The sequence below is a fragment of the Marmota marmota genome, unplaced genomic scaffold (assembly GCF_001458135.2).
Source record: "Marmota marmota marmota unplaced genomic scaffold, marMar, whole genome shotgun sequence".
Taxonomy (NCBI): Eukaryota; Metazoa; Chordata; class Mammalia; order Rodentia; family Sciuridae; genus Marmota; species Marmota marmota.
The window spans coordinates 29,281,950-29,300,040 of NW_026000016.1; the positions used below are offsets into that span (position 1 = coordinate 29,281,950).

The 18,091-nt window shown below is 37.4% G+C and overlaps 1 protein-coding gene across 3 annotated transcripts in view; it reads right to left on the reverse strand.

Annotated features, from left to right (window-relative positions):
• Positions 1–14,911: 14,911 nt before the first annotated feature.
• Tgfb2 (transforming growth factor beta 2) overlaps positions 14,912–18,091 on the reverse strand; it is an 84,576-nt gene continuing 81,396 nt past the window's right edge. For 2 of the 3 annotated variants that reach the window (XM_015483638.2, XM_015483637.2), the window contains one exon: positions 14,912–17,663. In XM_015483638.2, the coding sequence (XP_015339124.1) occupies positions 17,505–17,663 (159 nt within the window). In that variant the 3' untranslated portion in view covers positions 14,912–17,504. The remainder of the gene's footprint in view (positions 17,664–18,091) is intronic. The other variant, XM_048809350.1, reaches the window with a different exon arrangement.

Here is an 18,091-nt window from a genome sequence, read left to right on the forward strand (position 1 = left end):
AAAATAAAGTAATAACACTTGAAAGTTTAACTCATTTGTGCTGATCTAGAGTACTCTGTTGAGGTTCCTCTCGGGACATGCAAAATTGCATGCCTATTCCCAAACTGTGAATCAATCTAAATATGGAGTACATTTAATGGATCTCTTGCTTCCAACTAATCCAGGACACATGTTATCCCCTAACAAACTAATAGGGTCTGAAGATAATGTAAACTATTGGCCCTATTCTTTTGGAAAAATCAGCAGCTCAGTGGATGCCGATTCCAGAGGGAATCAATTTCTCTAGTAAGCTTTATCAGAATGGTCTGGACATGTTCCTGTTCCAGGAGTAGGCACATCATGTTAATGATTTTAAAATATCTTAGTCAATTGATACAATATCTGGAATTTCTTTCAAAATAATCCAGTGGAAAGAAGAGGAAAATGAGTAGAAATGTGGATGAAATAGTTACAGTTAGATAAAGGATACATGGGGAATCTGTACCATTCTTTCTAATTTTGTGTATGTTTGGAATTTTCCATAGTAATAAACTTCAAAAAATTTGTCTAGCTATGCATTTATTTTCAGTATAAACTCTTTGAGTATGCTCTTTCACAAAAGCACATTTTCCCAGTTTAATTCTCACAATTAAAGCATACATATGGTAGCTAACAACCTAGTTTGGGGAGCATTAAGGAGAAGTGTAAACAATAAAACACCTAGAATCTTAAATCTTAGCTTTACCACTTAATAGCAGAGACTGTAGGCAAAATTACTTAATGTCCCTGAACTAGGTGTTTTCATATGTAAGCTGATAACAATAATTTTCACTTAATCAATGAATTGTAGGGAAAATTAAACAAATTAAAATATCTAAGGGTCCTGACAAATAGATGGATAATAAATAAACCTAATAAAAGGCTAAATCTTATTTGAAACTTCACTCCCACAAAACAACACTAATACACAGAGAAAGAGCTCATTTAGACCTGTGTATATTAAGCACCACGCGTGTGTGCTTTGAACTGTGCTGATGTAATCTAGACTAACATATTATCATTGATTTAAAGGATTCCATAGACTAGTGGTAGACAGATACATAAATTTAGACAACCAGTTAAAGAAAAAAAAAATAAGGCTATGTATGCAAAACTTCCAGAGTCCTGGGCAAGGACACTGTGAGCACAGTCCAGAAGGGGTCAGTGAATGGATAATCAGGCACTCAATTAGGGCATCCTACTGACCACTAAGCCCTGCTCTGCAGCCTCCCAGGGAATCCATCCAACCTCCTGGCCAATCCATTGCCTCCCCTGGCCATATCCTAGGTAACCAACGGACAGCCACGGAAACTGAGCATACACAGTGGAAGGAAACCAGAACAAATAACCTCTGGCATTTCCACTCATTTCAGGACAGTACATCTGAATTGTTACTAAACAGAGAACAGAGCTGTTGGAAGGAGCATAACAGATTGGAGGGTCCAGTTTGAGAGGCTAAGGCGGGGGGTTTGGGTGAGAGGGTGATATAATGAGAACCCTTGAGAGGTTGTTTACTGCCAGTGAGGGGGTCAATTGCAGAGCCCCCTTGGGCATTGGAAGCCTGTCTCTTGCAGGCTCTGCCTTCAGTCAGGGGACAAAGAAGACTTGGAAACTGAAGAAAAAAAGAGAGAGAGAGAGGGAGAGAGAAATAGCTGGCAGGGAGGCAGGGGTGTGCAGAAAGAGGCAATGCTCCAAATAACTTGCCCCTCCTATTTTCTATTGGCACTATAAATACCATTCTAAAATGTTACCGTAACTTAAGGAGTCTCTTTTAGGAAGCATTTGGTAGTGAGTCATTCCACAACTATGTATAAAGCTGAACACCCTGCTGTGACTCTGTGAAGCTCCTCAGCTGGCTCTGGCTGGATCTGTTTTGGAATCCCATTTCTGTGGCAAGGAAGGACACTTGCAATTTGCAGACAAGATCACCTTTGCTGCCATGATCTCACATATTGCACTTACTCCTGTCCTGCTCAGGAGACTTCCAAGAGAGAATATAGAGAATCAACAATCTGAATGACACAGTATCCACTTTTAGGAAGAGAAGACAGGCACTAAATTTAATGGATAAAATGCTTCCAGAACAAGACCCTTTTCAGATGACAAATAACAGACAAAAGGGAAGTAGACCCTGGTCTCAATGCAACAGGACTTGGAACTACTGGATCTTATCCCTAAATATCCTAGATGCACTTTCATCTGGTGTCATTGCTATAGCAGTGGCCAAGCCGCCATTTTGGCTACCTGCCTAAGTAAGCTCCACGCACTTCCCTTTTGGGCCGCATCCCCTCCCTCTGCCTCATGGCTCTTCAGAAAGTCAGCGGCAGCAATCAAGGACCCACACTGTGCTAACAGTCCTAGTGAAACTCTTATATTACTTTACAGAGTGAAGACAAAGGTCTTATATTTATATTTAATCCTTACCAAACCCTGTAGAATAAGCTGTGTTTATCTGGCTTAGGCTGTTGGTATTTCTTGTTTTATCTTTTAATAAAAATTTTTGTTATATAATAGTAATACATGTTTACTATATGTAAATTATAAAAATAACACAGAAAGAACTATTTTTCCATCACATGGAGGCAGGAACTTTAAGTAAAAACTATTCTGTGCTGAATTGAATTAGGAGAATAAATTCTGGAAACAATTGCCTGCTTTTATATTCTTTGCTCTTCCTCTTAAGACCTGTGTGACTTTGGTCAGTTTACCTAACCTCTCATCAGCCCATGTTCCTCAATTGGAAAATGGGTATATAATATGATCTATCTTCTAGAATTATTGTATGTATGAATGAAAAGCACTTAGTAACAGCAATGGATACAGTTATTGGAGACACATAATTTATGCACTATAACATTTTCATGATATACAATTTGGTATGTGTTAGTATATTTATTCCATCATGCAAGCATCACCACAACTCATGGTAGAACTGTTTACTCTTCTCAAGGTTCAGTTATTCATACATACACTTTTGTTTCCTGTCACTTAAAATTAAACTAGGTGTATTTTTTTACGTGACACCAGACATTCTTTATAAACATAATTTTGTGATAGTTCCACTTTCTAATGAAAAACTAATAAATATTTTTATAGAAAATACAGGAAAACACAAAAAAAGAAAATAATTTTGTCACCAAATCTTATTGCCTACTGTAAAATTTTTCATATGTCTTTGTATTTTTAAATGTAGAATTTTTGGAAAAATTTGAACCAATGATTTCAAGCACTTAACATTTCATTAAATATTTCTTCATAACATTCTAGGCTTTATTGAGGGACATAATTTATGCATGTTATACTGCATATAAATATGCTAAAACTCACCAAATTGTATATTGTGAGTTCATTCTCACGATATACAATTGGTGAGTTTTAGCATATTTATTCTGTCATGCAAGTATCACCAAAACTCAGCTTTAAAATACTTCCATCTCTTTTTAATAAGGAGTGATTTTAACTACTATGTAATATTATCCTATACGGTTATACTGTGTGATGCATGTTATACATGCTATTTATTCAACCAATTCCATATTGTTGGGCCTTTCAATTATTTTTGTTTTCTATAACTACAAGGAATATTGTAATTAATATTTTTGTGCTTGGAGTAATTTGGATTATTTTATTAGGATAATTTCCTACAGTAGCATCATTGAAGGTATATAATATTTATAAGAATCTTTTCCAGTCAAAATTCTTTTTAAAAGCTAAACATGTTTATGTGTTCACTCCCATTTCAGAAAGATGTTTGTTTCACACATCTTCATCGGTATTGAGTATTAATTGTTGTTTCTATTTCCTAGTGTAGAAACATAGGCTTTGAGTCTGTGCTATTCAATATGGTAGCCACCAGCCACACATCGTTACTGAGCAACTGCTGTGTGGCTGGTCTGACTCACAATGTATACACAACTTCAGACTCTGAAGACAAGATGAAAAATCAAAATAACGTAATTTCTCAATAATAAAGGCTCATATTGGTTACATTTTTTAAGTGATAATATTTTAGATACACCGTATTAGATTGTATTGTAAAAATATTTTTACTTGTTTCATTCTACTTTCTCAATTATGTTTCATTCTACTCTCTCATATTAAACTAGATAGGAGGTATATACACTTGTGCTGAGTGCCTCGTTATCCACTTCACCAAATGAAGATTCAGTGATTTATCTATTGTGTTCACATATCTGGTAAGAAGCACAGCTAAAACCAGAACAAATGATGTCTCATGGTTTGCAGTTCAAGACTTTTCTGACAACATCACTTGAAACAAAGGATCGTCTAATTTACAGATCTATAAATGCTATAAGTATCAATACTGCTGTTTGTTAACACTTTTTTTTTTCTCAATGTGCCAGGAACTATGCTAGTTATTTTATAAGATAATCTGTAATCCTAAAAGATATGCTTACTTTTACTTATTTTACATTTGAAGAAAAAGAAAAGTTCAGTGTTGCCTTCCTGCCTCCAGAAGGTATCCCACATCTCATGGCCCCAGAATTACTAACTTTTATGATTGTGTTACTCACTAGACTATGATCATACAGGAGAATAGGGAGAGTTAAATGGAGGTAGGAAATACAGATAAAATAGAAGAAAAGAAAGAGGAATAGATTAAAAACAAAGGAAAACTCTTTTAATAAGAACACTCTAATTTAGAAATTGTAACAACTCATGCGAGGACTAAGCTTTGTGCTACCTGTCTCTTCATCCATGTTAATCTTTCCTTTTATTGATTTATTATGCCTTGCCTAAATCCAGAAAGGATGAATTGCAGCAAAAAGAGAAAAAACAGAGCAGGGGTTCGGGGACAGCAGAGAGTGGAGAAGAAATTCTACCTGGCAACCTAGAAACCTAAAAGGAGACCTGTGATCGACCATAAAATTCAGCTTAGAGCTCACTGACAGCCACAGTGAACCTGGATAATCTAGGCTTTCATATTCTCATAATCTCATTAAAGAAATCTTCCTATTACATCAGGAAAGATTAATATTTTACTCAGCCATTGACCATCAGAGGAATTATTATATGGCCTTTAATATACGAGACCATTAAGAACATAGTAGTGGTTATATTTTAAATTGTTAGCAAAAAATATAGATGTTCCCGTGACAACCGTTTCTCATCTTCTCTTCAGGCTGACCAAGTACATAATCATTTGCTTTTAAGATTGAATGATATTTCAAAATAAAAACTTAAATCACCCACATACAACAGCTTGTCCTTGGGTTAGTAATTTCTACTTGTCTTATCATAAGTCTGTTTTTTTTTAAATGCAGTATTTTCTTTTACTGTTATATATAATATATAGGGTTTTTAAAAAACTATTATTTAGAAATAGTCACTGTACTTTTCAGGTTTAGCTTCAGCAGGCCATGACCAAGGATAGCCCCAAAACAGTCAGTCATGTTCTGTCACACTGAGTAGCATCCAGCACACCACAACTTGTAGAGGTTCAGGCAAGAGAAATGGTTTAAGATAATAGAAGAGTCCAGCAAGACAAGTTGGGGAAGAAATTTTCACTCTAAGTCTTCATACATGATTCCAGTTAGTCCCCATTATTGGTCAAGTTTTCCTTTGTGGGTTTCTTCTCTCTGGTCTATTGAGGACTTGACCAATGGCCCATGGAATGTGTCAGCACTCATTGCCTGTGTGGATTGGCACAAGTCATGCCTCAAAATTGGAATGCTGTCACCTATAACATAGGCTTTCAGAGGGATAAGTGTGCCTGGAAAATATTTTATCCAAACATTCCTTAAAAGCAACTGTGTTCCACCATGGTAAGGGGCAGACAACCTTTATAAAACTCGCTGAGCAAATTCCCAGAGGCCTAAGTCTCAACAGCTGTCAGAAATTGCTGCCTCTCTTTCCCCTTAAAAAAAGCAGGTTGCTTCCTCCTTCCAAGGACATCAGATAATGACCAATCACCCTCTGGGGGACTTTGGCACAGTTGTAGCTAGGGCAGCTTTCCAAAAGAAGTGGGTAATTGGAAAGCTGTGAGGCTGGATGAGGGATCTGTAGACCCAGGTTCACATTGGTGTGCACCTCCTAATTGATGAGCAACTTATACAAGTGTTGCCTGATGGCCAGGTAATAGCTGTCAAACAAGTTTCCTTGGAATAGAGTTGAAGAAAGTCTGGAAGCTGTCTTAAGGGGAGATTTGCCACTAAAAACCATGAGGCAAGGGTTATAATGTGATTAGGGAGAAGGGGAAGACCCTGACATTTGTTGAGTACCTATTATGGGCCAAGCCTTATGAATTCACATTTTCACACATTTTATCTTGGGACTGTATAGGTCAAGCATTCACATTCTTTTGGGTCTGTTTTCTTGAGAAATAAATGTGGTAACCTGGTTTCCCTAAACCAACTGAGCACAAAATCCTGGGCCATGCAGACGAACTAACTCTTTGCTCATTCACTTTGCCACCCTCTGCACCAGGCAGATAGATGCTGAGAGGAAAACATGTTTGAGCCAAAGTGTAAAATATAGTGGAGAATATGTTCATTTCATAATCATAAACTCAGGTAATATTTCTCTTTTTTTCAGAAACATTCCTCATTAAAGGTGCACATGCCAACACAAAAGGAGTTGTTGAAAAAAAATAAATATTCTTTTGGCATTCTAAGACTAATCAACTAGTTGGTTTAATTTGTGTGTGTGTGTGGGGGGCAAAATTGAATTGCTACTTTTTCAATAAAGTTGAGTTGATTGGGACTTATCTCAAAGCCAGACGCCTCCATCAGTTGGGGAGAGACAAGCAAGAACTGCCCCCAGGGAAGGACTCTTTTGAGAGAAATTTTCATGAAAGTTCCCATAGAAAAACTCAGGCCCACAGGAAATGTCTAGTTGAGATGATGGATCACAGACCACCCCATTTGCCAAACTTCCATTACGAAGTTCAGGCACCATCATGTGAAGAAATAATTCTCCTTTTTGTCCCAGGGTACATCTTTTTGGAAAATAACAAACTGTGATCTAAACATTTCATGGTCGATATTTGACATTTTCCCAAGAGACCCAACAGTGCCCTCACCGTGCATGAAATGGAAATAAAGATGTTTGTTTTTAGAGAGCTGGGCATTGCTTTTGGAGAGCTAGATGGGTAAATAAGCATCATGTACCAGAGAATGAAGCCAAGAAGATGGAGATTTCTGGAGAAGTTTGTTATCATATAACATTATAGATGCTCATCTTCTGATTGATAGTCTTTTAAATATTTGCAGTTTCACGTCTCACTGAAATGGCCCCGTTGTGGTGAACACTTTCTCCTAAATTTATATTTTACTTGGTTAAATATAGTTGATAAATTCTGGCACAGGACTGCATCAGATTTACCTAGACGAGCCTTTTACTTTTGTTATAAGATCTCCTTCCTGTCCCTCAAACCACATTGCATTTTCAATACCTATAGAGCACCTATCACATAGTTGGTGCTTAATAAATATTTGATAAATTAATTGCTTTTGACTTCCATATTGTATGTTAGTTATTTATATAATTATCTCTTACAAGATAATGAGATTCTCCTGAACAGAGACTGTAGATTTCTGAATTTTCAACAACTCATACTGTTACCAAAAGCTTAATCCTTGTCTCTGAGGCCAATCCAATAAATGAGGACACAGTTTTGAAAAAGGAAAAAAGAAATTTTATTGTTTTGCTAGCAAAAGGGAAATACACGGGTCTCCAGTCCCAGAAACTCTGATTCTGCCCATTAGCAGGATCAGGGGGCTTTTAAAGAGGTGATTCAAAGGCTACATTTCATGTGTTCTCTGTTGGAGTTGTAATTCACTTGTTAATTTGGGAGATGATCATGTCTGATATCTTCTGGTACCATGCCCAAAGTCTGGATTATTATGTTTCCTATGTTGGGTGTTTACTCATGTACAAATAAGTCTGCCTAAAACGGGGAAGAAAGGTAATCCTGTTTCCCCTGAGATTAGAAAAGGAGAGAGATTAGGGAGGAGCAGGGAAAAAAGGAAGAGAAAGAAATATGTCTGTTTTAAAAATAAATTGCAGTGGCAGAGTAGCAAGGGCTATATCCAAAGCAATAAAGTGGACCACTGTTACAGTACAGTTCTTGATAAGATAAGAAGTTCCTGAATGACCAATTTCACTCAAAAAGAAAGTTATTTTTAAGTTAAATGGCACCATATAAATTATCTGTTGACATTTTCCTATTTACTCATTGATTTGGTTTAATCAATTTTTGCAAAGGTAAATAAAGTGATTATTTCACCCATTGCTGTGTAAGCCATCACACCAAATGTGGCTTAAAAACGACAATAATTATTTTATTGTTACCTTTTGTGGTTCTGGGAATTGACTAGGTTCAGCTAGGCAATTCTGGCTTGAAGTCCTTTGAGCAGTTTCAGGAAGTCAGTGGCTGTGACTGGAACCATCTGAAGGCTTCCTCATTTACTTGTTTGGCAGTTGATGCTGATTGTCATCTGGGATCTCAGCTGGGGATGTTAGTTGGAAACTTCAACATGGTTTCTTCATGTGGCTTGGGCTTCCTCACAACAGAGCAGCTGATTTCCAAGAATGAACATCCCAAGAGAACCAAGCAAAAGCTATATTATCTTTTATGACCTAAGTTTAGATATCCTGTAGCATCACATCCACTGTAGTTTCAAACCCAGCCAGATCCAAGGGAACTAGAGAGATTGCATATGTGTGGAAGGAGTGTCAATTTTATGATATAAGATGGGCATATGGGATGGGGTATATTATGGCATCTTTGGAAAATACAATCTGCCAATGACTTTTCTCTGACTATGTAATTCATGATCTTCCTGTTAGGTAGCTAATCAGCCATGAGTGTATGAGCAGGGAAAGGACAATGAATTGAAAACTCTAAGGAGCTCTATCTGACAGATAAGCATCTGGAAGATGTGAACCTGGTGTGTCAAAACCTCCCCCAGCCATAAATTACGTGCCTTTAAGAAAAGTTTGTTTCAAAATCAGGTCACACCCTAATAGATGGTCTGGACCCTCTCTTATCACAGAAGCTAGGTCACAACCCCCAATAACACTTGCAACCAAAACATTAAGACGCTCACAAAAAAAGATTTCTGAGGCCTGTTCAAAGGTTAATAAAACAATTAATGGGACAGGAAATTGAGGCAAAAACAGGGGACTCTATTTCCTTGATTCCAATTCTGTGAGTACCACAACCTTTCTCAAGAGGTCGCCTGTGCAGTTCCTATACTCACTCAAAAGTCAAGAAGTGGACCTGGGTTGGACTCCCTAGAAACTTTCTTATGACTCCCAATAAAACCAAAGAGCACGAGAAGTGCACCATCCTTCACCTCTCACCCAACAGAGTGTCCCCTTTTCTTTTCCCTATCCCTTCTAATAAACTTACGAGTTACTCTAAGCCACGAGTCTGAAAGTCTCTCTTGCATGATCGAAAGAAGAGAGGGCCTCTGCAGCTGCCTCAGTCTTATTTCAGGTTAGTGTCCTGTACCATTCCCACATGCCACAAACACTCAGCACCTCCTTCAAGACCTCCACATCGCACACCATAGACTCGAAGACCACGATTCGGTTATAGGGATAAGATACAGGTGTAGATGAGGCACAGTTGAAGTCCTTAGCTACAGCTTCCTGTGTACTGCTTTGGGTTCGAAGACCAGAAAATGAAATTTTTACCTTTCTTTCACTTCATGCCCAACCTGAGACAGGAAGCATACATATTCTTCTTGGAAATCAGGTATGAGTTCCACAAGGAAATAGCAAAGAGGGGACTGGAGGCAACTGGATTAGGGTTTCGTTAATAAGAAGGGGACCAAGGAATCATAACCTTTGTGAGGTCTGAACAGCTTTTATTTCCCCACTTTCTCAGGATATGCCCAGTAATGTGTTGAATGAGTGAATTTAAGAATAGATGCTTCCTGCTCATTGATGTAATTGGAGAAAAACACAGGAGGCCAACCTAAGAATCAAGAAAAACCAAACAAGACCAAAAAAAAAAAAAAAAAGAAAAAGGCAAAGGACTTTATAGGCTACCTAATCCAGTGCTTTTGCTTTATTGAAGAAGGCAATGAAAAAAGGATTTTTTTTCCCATATATGGCCAGTGGTAGAATTGAAGCTACAAACCCATCTGTGCCTTTCCTCCATTTAACACACATACTTTTTTTTTTTTTAATTTACATGAATTAAGCTGTGTACTAAGTTGCTGGAACCACAAGTTAAATGAGCCATCATCCAGAGTAGGAAGCATGGGATTGGGATCACTCACTGTGCTGAGGGAGCCTCCTGGGGGAGGAGGGTGTGGCTATTCCTGAAACCTAGCACAGCAGGGCAGGGACAGGACCAGGAGCACCTTTACCAGGTGACATCATTGATGCATCTAGCACTTTAGCTTTTGCAGACTCCTGCTGAAAGACAATGACACAGCAGGATTCCTGGTCTGAATCCTTTTGCTTGAAGTTCAACCTGGTTGAACAATTTGTTTTTCTCTCCCCACTCACTTAGGTGCTTTGGTCTAGTCTACAGACACCAGTCTTGACTAAAGCTGTAGAATGCATAGAATGGGTGCTCAGTGTCTCCCCCTCCTTTCCTCACCCACCTCTCTTTGTCCTTTCTCTCCTCCACTTCCATCCTGCCCACATGAATCTCACTATTCCAGGTCCCTGATAAAAAGTAAATAAATCAGAATCACTGCCACCTTGTTTGGGTTGAAATTATTTCCCACGTTACACCATGTATATATAACATTTAAAATTATATATACATCCAAGTATAAATTGAAAAATATATTATGTATTATTTGATTCCATCATATCTATTTACAATTTACATTTCTATGTCCTTGGTTAACAAACTCTATAGGAGTCCTTCCTCATGGTTGACTATTAGAGTCTGTAACAAGGAGACAATTTTCCAAAGGTTGCTGGGTCTCCCTGGGACTTCTTTAAGAATCTCAGGCCATCTTTTATGTTTCACCTTTGTAGGAATCTGAATGCCACTATGCAGAACCATGAGCAAAAAAGGAAGATGTGCCCACATGATATGAAATCTGATCCTTCGCTAAATGAACCACTACCACTTGATTTAAAGTTCTGTTTCATTTTCTGTACTGTTTAATTTAATTTTGTCTCAAATGAAGAAATTAGTGTTACACCCATGCTTGAGGACAAGCCAAACTGCATGACTTCACATTGCCTTTAGAGCAGTATCGGATTACATAACTTCTTAGTTTGTTTGCTCCCAACATCCTGAGATTTGGGACTTTCTATATGATTCAGAATGGAGATTTGGACCTAAGGAGAGGGTTTCCATCTCTAGGGCTGGCCAGAGTTTGGTGATGTCACCTGAAGAACACATCTGTGTTCTTTCAGTGGGGTTGGCACCTACAGGAGAGAAAAATTCTGCTTTGTGGGGGAAGCCTGAGAGATTATACTGGGCCATTTTCTTTACCGCTATTTTTTTTCTTTCTGTTTAATTATGTCTGTTCTCTAAGGCTGAATGATTTTCCTAGTTTGATCACACAGCACAAAGTCTCCCTCAGTACATTCTGTTCCTTTTACTAGGTCTCTGCCCAATTACAGGAACACACTCATCCCTTCTCCAAACAGCCATTACTTGCTGAAATAAAGAAACCAAAGGACACAGTATTTCAGGGAAATAAAGATTCAATTAGGGAAAAACCTAAAGCAATATTTTCATTTGAAAAAAGGCAACTGAAAATCCTTCCCTTTGCAATCTCAAGTATTCATATATGTTGATCCCAGGATAATATTTGTATTAATGATTTCTCCAACTTCAAAGGATCTAGTTCGTATGTTCCAAAAGAGGTAGAAAAATATTTCCTCTATTGCCTCTGACCTGGAATGGTAGTAAAATCAGGTTTTTATTTTTCTTTGTTTAGCACGTAGAATATATTGACAGAGACAAGAAAAGGGCCAGAGAACAGAGTGGTCAGTTCAGTAGGTAAGTAAAAAAGCATGGGGCTGGGCATGGTGTTACACACCTGTAATCCCAGGAGCCTGTGGCAGGAGGATGGCAAGTTCGAGACCAGCCTCTGAAACTTAGTGAAGCTCTAAGCAATTTAGCGAGACCCTATCTCAAAATAAAAAATAAAAAGGGCTGGGAAGGTGGCTCAGTGGTTAAGCACCTCTGGGTTCCATCTCTAGTACAAAAAAAGAAGCAGCAGCAGCTTGGAGATTTAGCTTTTGCTAAAATCACAGGTATAGCTTTCATAGAAACAAAGGAATTTGTTAACTAAAGCCCAGAGATTCATTGTGGGCTCTTCCTGAAGGCTCCAAATCAAATTTTGTACTTTAAATTTTGACATTTTTTTTTTTTTAGAAAGTATCCCCACTTATATTAGTTTCAGAAATAAAAGCCTGGATCCATACCTCTAGGGCTGTTAGCGTGAGGAAGGAGCCCAGCTTATTTCCAGAAAATCAATGTCATCTCAAGGCCAGTGACTCCTCCCTTAAACATGATTGGGAAAGTTGTCACAAGCACATTAGTGAAGATTTTTGGTCCGATGGCCCAGCTTGCCTAGGAGTAGGTTGCACTGTCACTTAGCAGGACATGGCAGGTGGGGTTTATGTAAACCCTTGAGGTTTACGTGAGATTTGTATTTTCATTACGACCTTTGTCAATCAGCACCCTAGAGAACTGCCACTATTCAACACGTGTTGACCTACAAAAATAGCAGCTTCACAGAGTATGACCTGAAATGGTTCAACGACAGAAACAAAGGCTGGAAATATAGCTTCAAGGAGTGGCTGAGCTTTTGTTTCTAAACACAGCTGCTTTCAAATGCTACCCCAGAACCATCTAAATAGCAACAAATCGAAGGCATAATCATGAGCCACAGATGTAATTTTCAATTTTCTAATAACCACATGAAATAAATTAAAAAGAAACAGGTGAAATCAGTTTTCATAATATACTTTATTTAATCCCATATATATCTAAAATTATATTATTTAGACATGTAACCAATATAAAAAGTATTATAAATGATGCATTTTACAATTTACATTTTTTTACTAAGTCTTCAAAATCTGGTGTGTATTTTATATTTCTAGCATATCTCAATTCATATTATCCATATTGAAATTGCTCAAGTCACCACATGTGGCTAGTGTATTGTACAATTGAGTTCTAGACCCTCTACTTACGAACTATGTTATTGGACCAGTTAAGTTAACCATGCTTCATCTGTTTACCTCCCTGAAAATGGATTTATATTACAAAGACCTACATCTTAGGGTTAAATGTGAGATTTAATCAGCAGAGAGCAGTGTCTATTATGTGCTTGGAACACTAAAATCATTACCATGTTAAAGATAGAGTCATGCAACTGGACACCTTATCCCTTTTTTTGATTTTTTTTTTTCAAATTTAAGCAAAGCTTAAAATGAGCATTCCCACTCTAACTTAAACTTTTTTTTTTTTTTTTTGCCCTTGATGTAACCAGAAGATTAACATACAGAGTTATGCAACATCTTCAGGAATGACTGATGGCTTGATCAATTCATGAGCTAAGGATCTGAAGGTTACAGTATCAAAATGCAGAAGTGTAGACTTAGGCCGTACACTGGCAATTAAATGCTCATTACAACAGGATTGAAATAAATTAAAACCAGAACAGGCTGAAAAATATTGTCAAGATTACCATTTAGTGAGCATCAGCTACAGACCGAACACTAAGACAAGTACTTTTCAGGGGTTCATTCACTTAACCACAAGGGCACAGAAAGAAACAGACAAAATTCAGCAAGGCAGATGTTCTTATCCTCAAATGAAATGGTGGGGCCAAGTATAGCCCTGCATGCTTAACATGTATCAGGCCTTGGGTTCAACCCCCAGCACAACCACCATCAACAACAAAGACATAAAGTGGCCAAGAAATGCACCAGAGGGTCAACTGTTAGGTGGCTCTATGCATCACTGTGATCCCAAAATACCCTTCCACCCTCAGCAATTAAATGTGTGGTGAGCTGGAGCGATAGGCTGGCACCAGCTACTTACTCTATACAGAAGCTGAACTACGTTGAGAGTGGAACACTTCTTCTGCCTAGGAGTTGCATTTAAATGATCAAACACACGCAAGATTGCAGAAAAGGGAACATTTTCTATATGCTTCAGTACTCAATTAGGTGGTTTGTTTCTATGTGATGCTCAGAGGACACAACAGGCACAAACTAGTTCTTTCATTAGCTAAAGCAAGAAAACCAGATTGAGTCACAACTACTTTTTTATTAGTTCTATTTATTGAGACTTGCAACTCACTTGAGAAGTCTGGTCTTGTAAGTAACAGCCAGGGATATTTGAGGGAATAAGGTGGTGTGTGTGTGTGTGTGTGTGTGTGTGTGAGTGTTGCACACACATGCGTGCGCACAGTGGTACGGGTGAAACTGAGAGAGGAGTAAGCTGCTCCCAACAACCAACTCTAAAGAGCACGTGGCTCTTGTTACATCTGGCTGGCTCAGCAACTATCCAAGTTATGGGGCTACGGGGGATACTGTCTAGACCAGTTCTTTTGGCCCTGGGGTTGGCAGAACATAGAACCAGAAAGCCAAATCATGGTGGAAATATCTCTCTGCATTTTTTCTGGTAGACGGTCAAGCTGGATGGAAACTAAATCTCAAACAATTACCAAATAGCAATAAATAAGAGAATAAAAAGACTGCACAGGGCTTTCTTCAGTCCTTGATAGATATGTCCTGGCTCTTGAGCTGTAGCATGACATTTCTGAAGCAAATATTCTGAAGAAGAAGAAGAAGAAAAAAAAAAGTACAAAGGACAACTTTAGGGGTGACCTGACTTTTCCAGCTTGAGAATATTCTCAGTGCATCATGCATCACGGGTGTTTGCTGGTCTCAAGGATGTTACTAAGAATAGAAAAACACAGCAACATATAATTGAAATAATTTATTTACCACTAGAGCACCACAAAAAAACAGACATACATTGTGTTAAAATACAGCATAATTGGTCATCAAAATACAAAACAGCTATTCTTATATTCCATCTTTTTAACCATGCCAACCATAAAATTGTAATGCTGCTTAACACATACAAACTGCTGTCCCCACCCATGTACTAACACTTCCCCGACTCCCTCCCACCACCCTCCCCTCCCACGGCAATATTTACTTATGGGAAATAAAGACCTTATAGAACCCCCAAATTAAAAAAAAAGATTCAAGAGATCTTAAAATAGAGCATTTAAAATATTATCAGTGCATTCATAAGGAAAGACAAAATAATACAAAACAAAATGTCGTTTTATCTGAGAGGAAAATACCTGCAGAAATTAAAGTGATTTACACAGAATTAATAGAAAAGTGGAAGAGGAAAAAAAATAACACAGTCAAATCTGGGATTGGGTTCCACCCAACACAAGGATTGTTCACTATTTGCAGCATCCCATCTCTTGCTTTTCCAGTTTTCAAACTTGCAAAATCCAATTCTTCATTTGAATTCATGGTGAGAAATTCCAAAAAAGAAGCACACCATACCAATCAACTTCTCTTTGGATTCATGCCTCACTCTGCTGCCCTTTAGGTGAAACTGAAAATATTCCATTGTTTTACCTGTACATTTTTTATCTTAAACCTGAATAAGTGACAAACATATCCTACAAACCTGACACAAGGTACCTCCTCTGCAATGATGCAACTCAGTTATTAAAGCAAAGTAAGTGTTAGCCTCAGCTATAGGTGACTCTCATTCAGAGGAAGGAAAGAATGTTTTGATCAGGGGAGGCTCTGGCTTGTGCCTTTCTAACCTTCAAAGAACATCTATAAAAATCTTAACTTCAGTGAAATGAATGAAATGACTAATGCTGACCTGGACTCTTCCCTCTTTTGAAAAACCAAATAAAATGTCTATTTTTTTCAATTTCCCGTTAACACTAAAAATCTCACTTTAAAGGAAAAGATGTTCTCCTTGAACTGCCCGCTTTAAAGTAATAATGAAATTCTGTGAAAACACTAATTAAGTCAAATTAGAGAACCCTTTCTTAACTCAGTCCAAGATTCTGAGTTCAGATCTTCAAACCCTCATTAAAACTAAAACATTTCCCTCACTTATCTATGTGTTCACAATATCCCCATTTTCCTAAAGTAGAAGCTTCCTAACTGACTTGGTTATGAATTATGCTTAGAAGATGAAGGAAGACCACTTGAACTCAAATCTATTCTTTTCATAAAAGGAAAAAAAAAGGACAAGTAAACCCAGGTAGCTTATGTCATAAAAATGAACAATACACAAAGCACAAGTAGAGCAGATACTATTTTAAAAATGTATTTATAGTGCAAGTCAAAATCTAGGGGTTTTACTCAAAAGTACTGGCCGGCTAAAGGAAACATACAATTGTGAATGATCATTAAAAAGAGCCCAAATTAAGTCCAATCTAAATCATAGTTGACATTATTACAGAATATAAAAAATATGGTAAGAATTTACACATTACACGTAAAGTAGTTAATGTTTTGATTTAATAGTTTGCAAAAGAGATCCGCAGATGTGTTTTCAATTATGCTGGCTTCTATGCCCATCTATTTTAATAATACAGGACTGGTTACATATACCAAAACAAAGAAAAAATAAAAACCGTAGCATAGCTATACAGCAATACTCGAAGGTCCTAAGTTTGATCAGTACATGTCAAAACATTTCAACATTTCACTGGTATGCCAAACTAACAAAGAACCATTTACAATTGAAAGGAAAATTAAAAAAAAAAATCTTACAGACTCATTCTGTTCTTATTAACAGGCTTTTTAGTGTTTGAACCTTACACGAAGCTTCCTTAGGCAGTTGGTACACGGCATGTGTTCTCAGGGTCTTTATCTTAATGCAGACTCGCTTGGTCATGTAATAACTCACTTGGGTTTTCATCCCGTTAATATGACCTCTTATTTTTTTCTGGCTCGTTTGAATTCAAGTTCTTTAAGCCATCCATGAGTTTCTGGCAAAGTATTTGGTCTCCACTTTATACACCTGTTTTATTTTCCAAGGGCAATGAAACGTTCATTATAGAGTAACACACAATAAATAACTCACTGTTAACTCTAAGAGTAAGAACGGGAGGGGTGCCTATTGCATAGCAATACAGAAAAATCAAGTGAGGCGTGGGATAGGAACGGTACGTACAGCAACTCCACTTAATGGGATTTTCCTGTTTTTTTTTTTTTCTTTCACATAATTAACACTAACAAATTCTTCCAGTGTTTATTTTTTTCTTAAAAAAAAAGAAGATTTTGCTTCTTCTCTCTCACTTACAAAGTAGGTGAAATGTAGAATAAGGCCTTCCACTTTTTTTGTTTCAGATGCCAGTTTTAACAAACAGAACGCAAACTTCCAAAGTATTTGAACTAGTACCGCTTTTTCAAAATCTGTTAACACTGATGAAACAAGGCTCTCTATGTTTTCTTGTTACAAGCATCATCATGGTCGTTGCTGTTGTTATCATGATTTCTGCCTTGTCGTTTTTCCAAGAAGTTTAGCTGCATTTGCAAGACTTTACAATCATATTGGAAAGCTGTTCGATCTTGGGTGTCTTGCCGATGTAGTAGAGAATGGTTAGCGGTTCCAAATCTTGGGACACACAGCAAGGAGAAGCAGATGCTTCTGGATTTATGGTGTTATATAAACTGAGAACCTGAAGAGACACAGGAAAGGAGTGATACCACAGGGCAAGACCAATATAAGAGCAAAAACAAAAAAAAAAGAGAAAGAAAAGCCATATTATCTTTTCAATAACCATTTTACATTGTTATCAGCCACAGCACTTATAGTAGGCAATTTTAATTATTTGGGGTATATTACTGTTTTTGTTTTTTTTTTAACTCTAAATTTTGGTCAGATTGGTATGTGTCCTTAGCAATCACCAAACTCACCCTTTCTGCACTAGATGCTTTTTTTCGTGCATCTTAAACAAATGATCTATAAAAGTCAGATTGGACAAAATTACTCATTCTTCAGATTTTCCTAATTTCCCAACTTGCCTACTCTGATCACTGCCACATAAATTTGCCAGATCTTGTAGTATTTGTTCTTGTTTCTATACTACTTTTTAATAGAAATTGT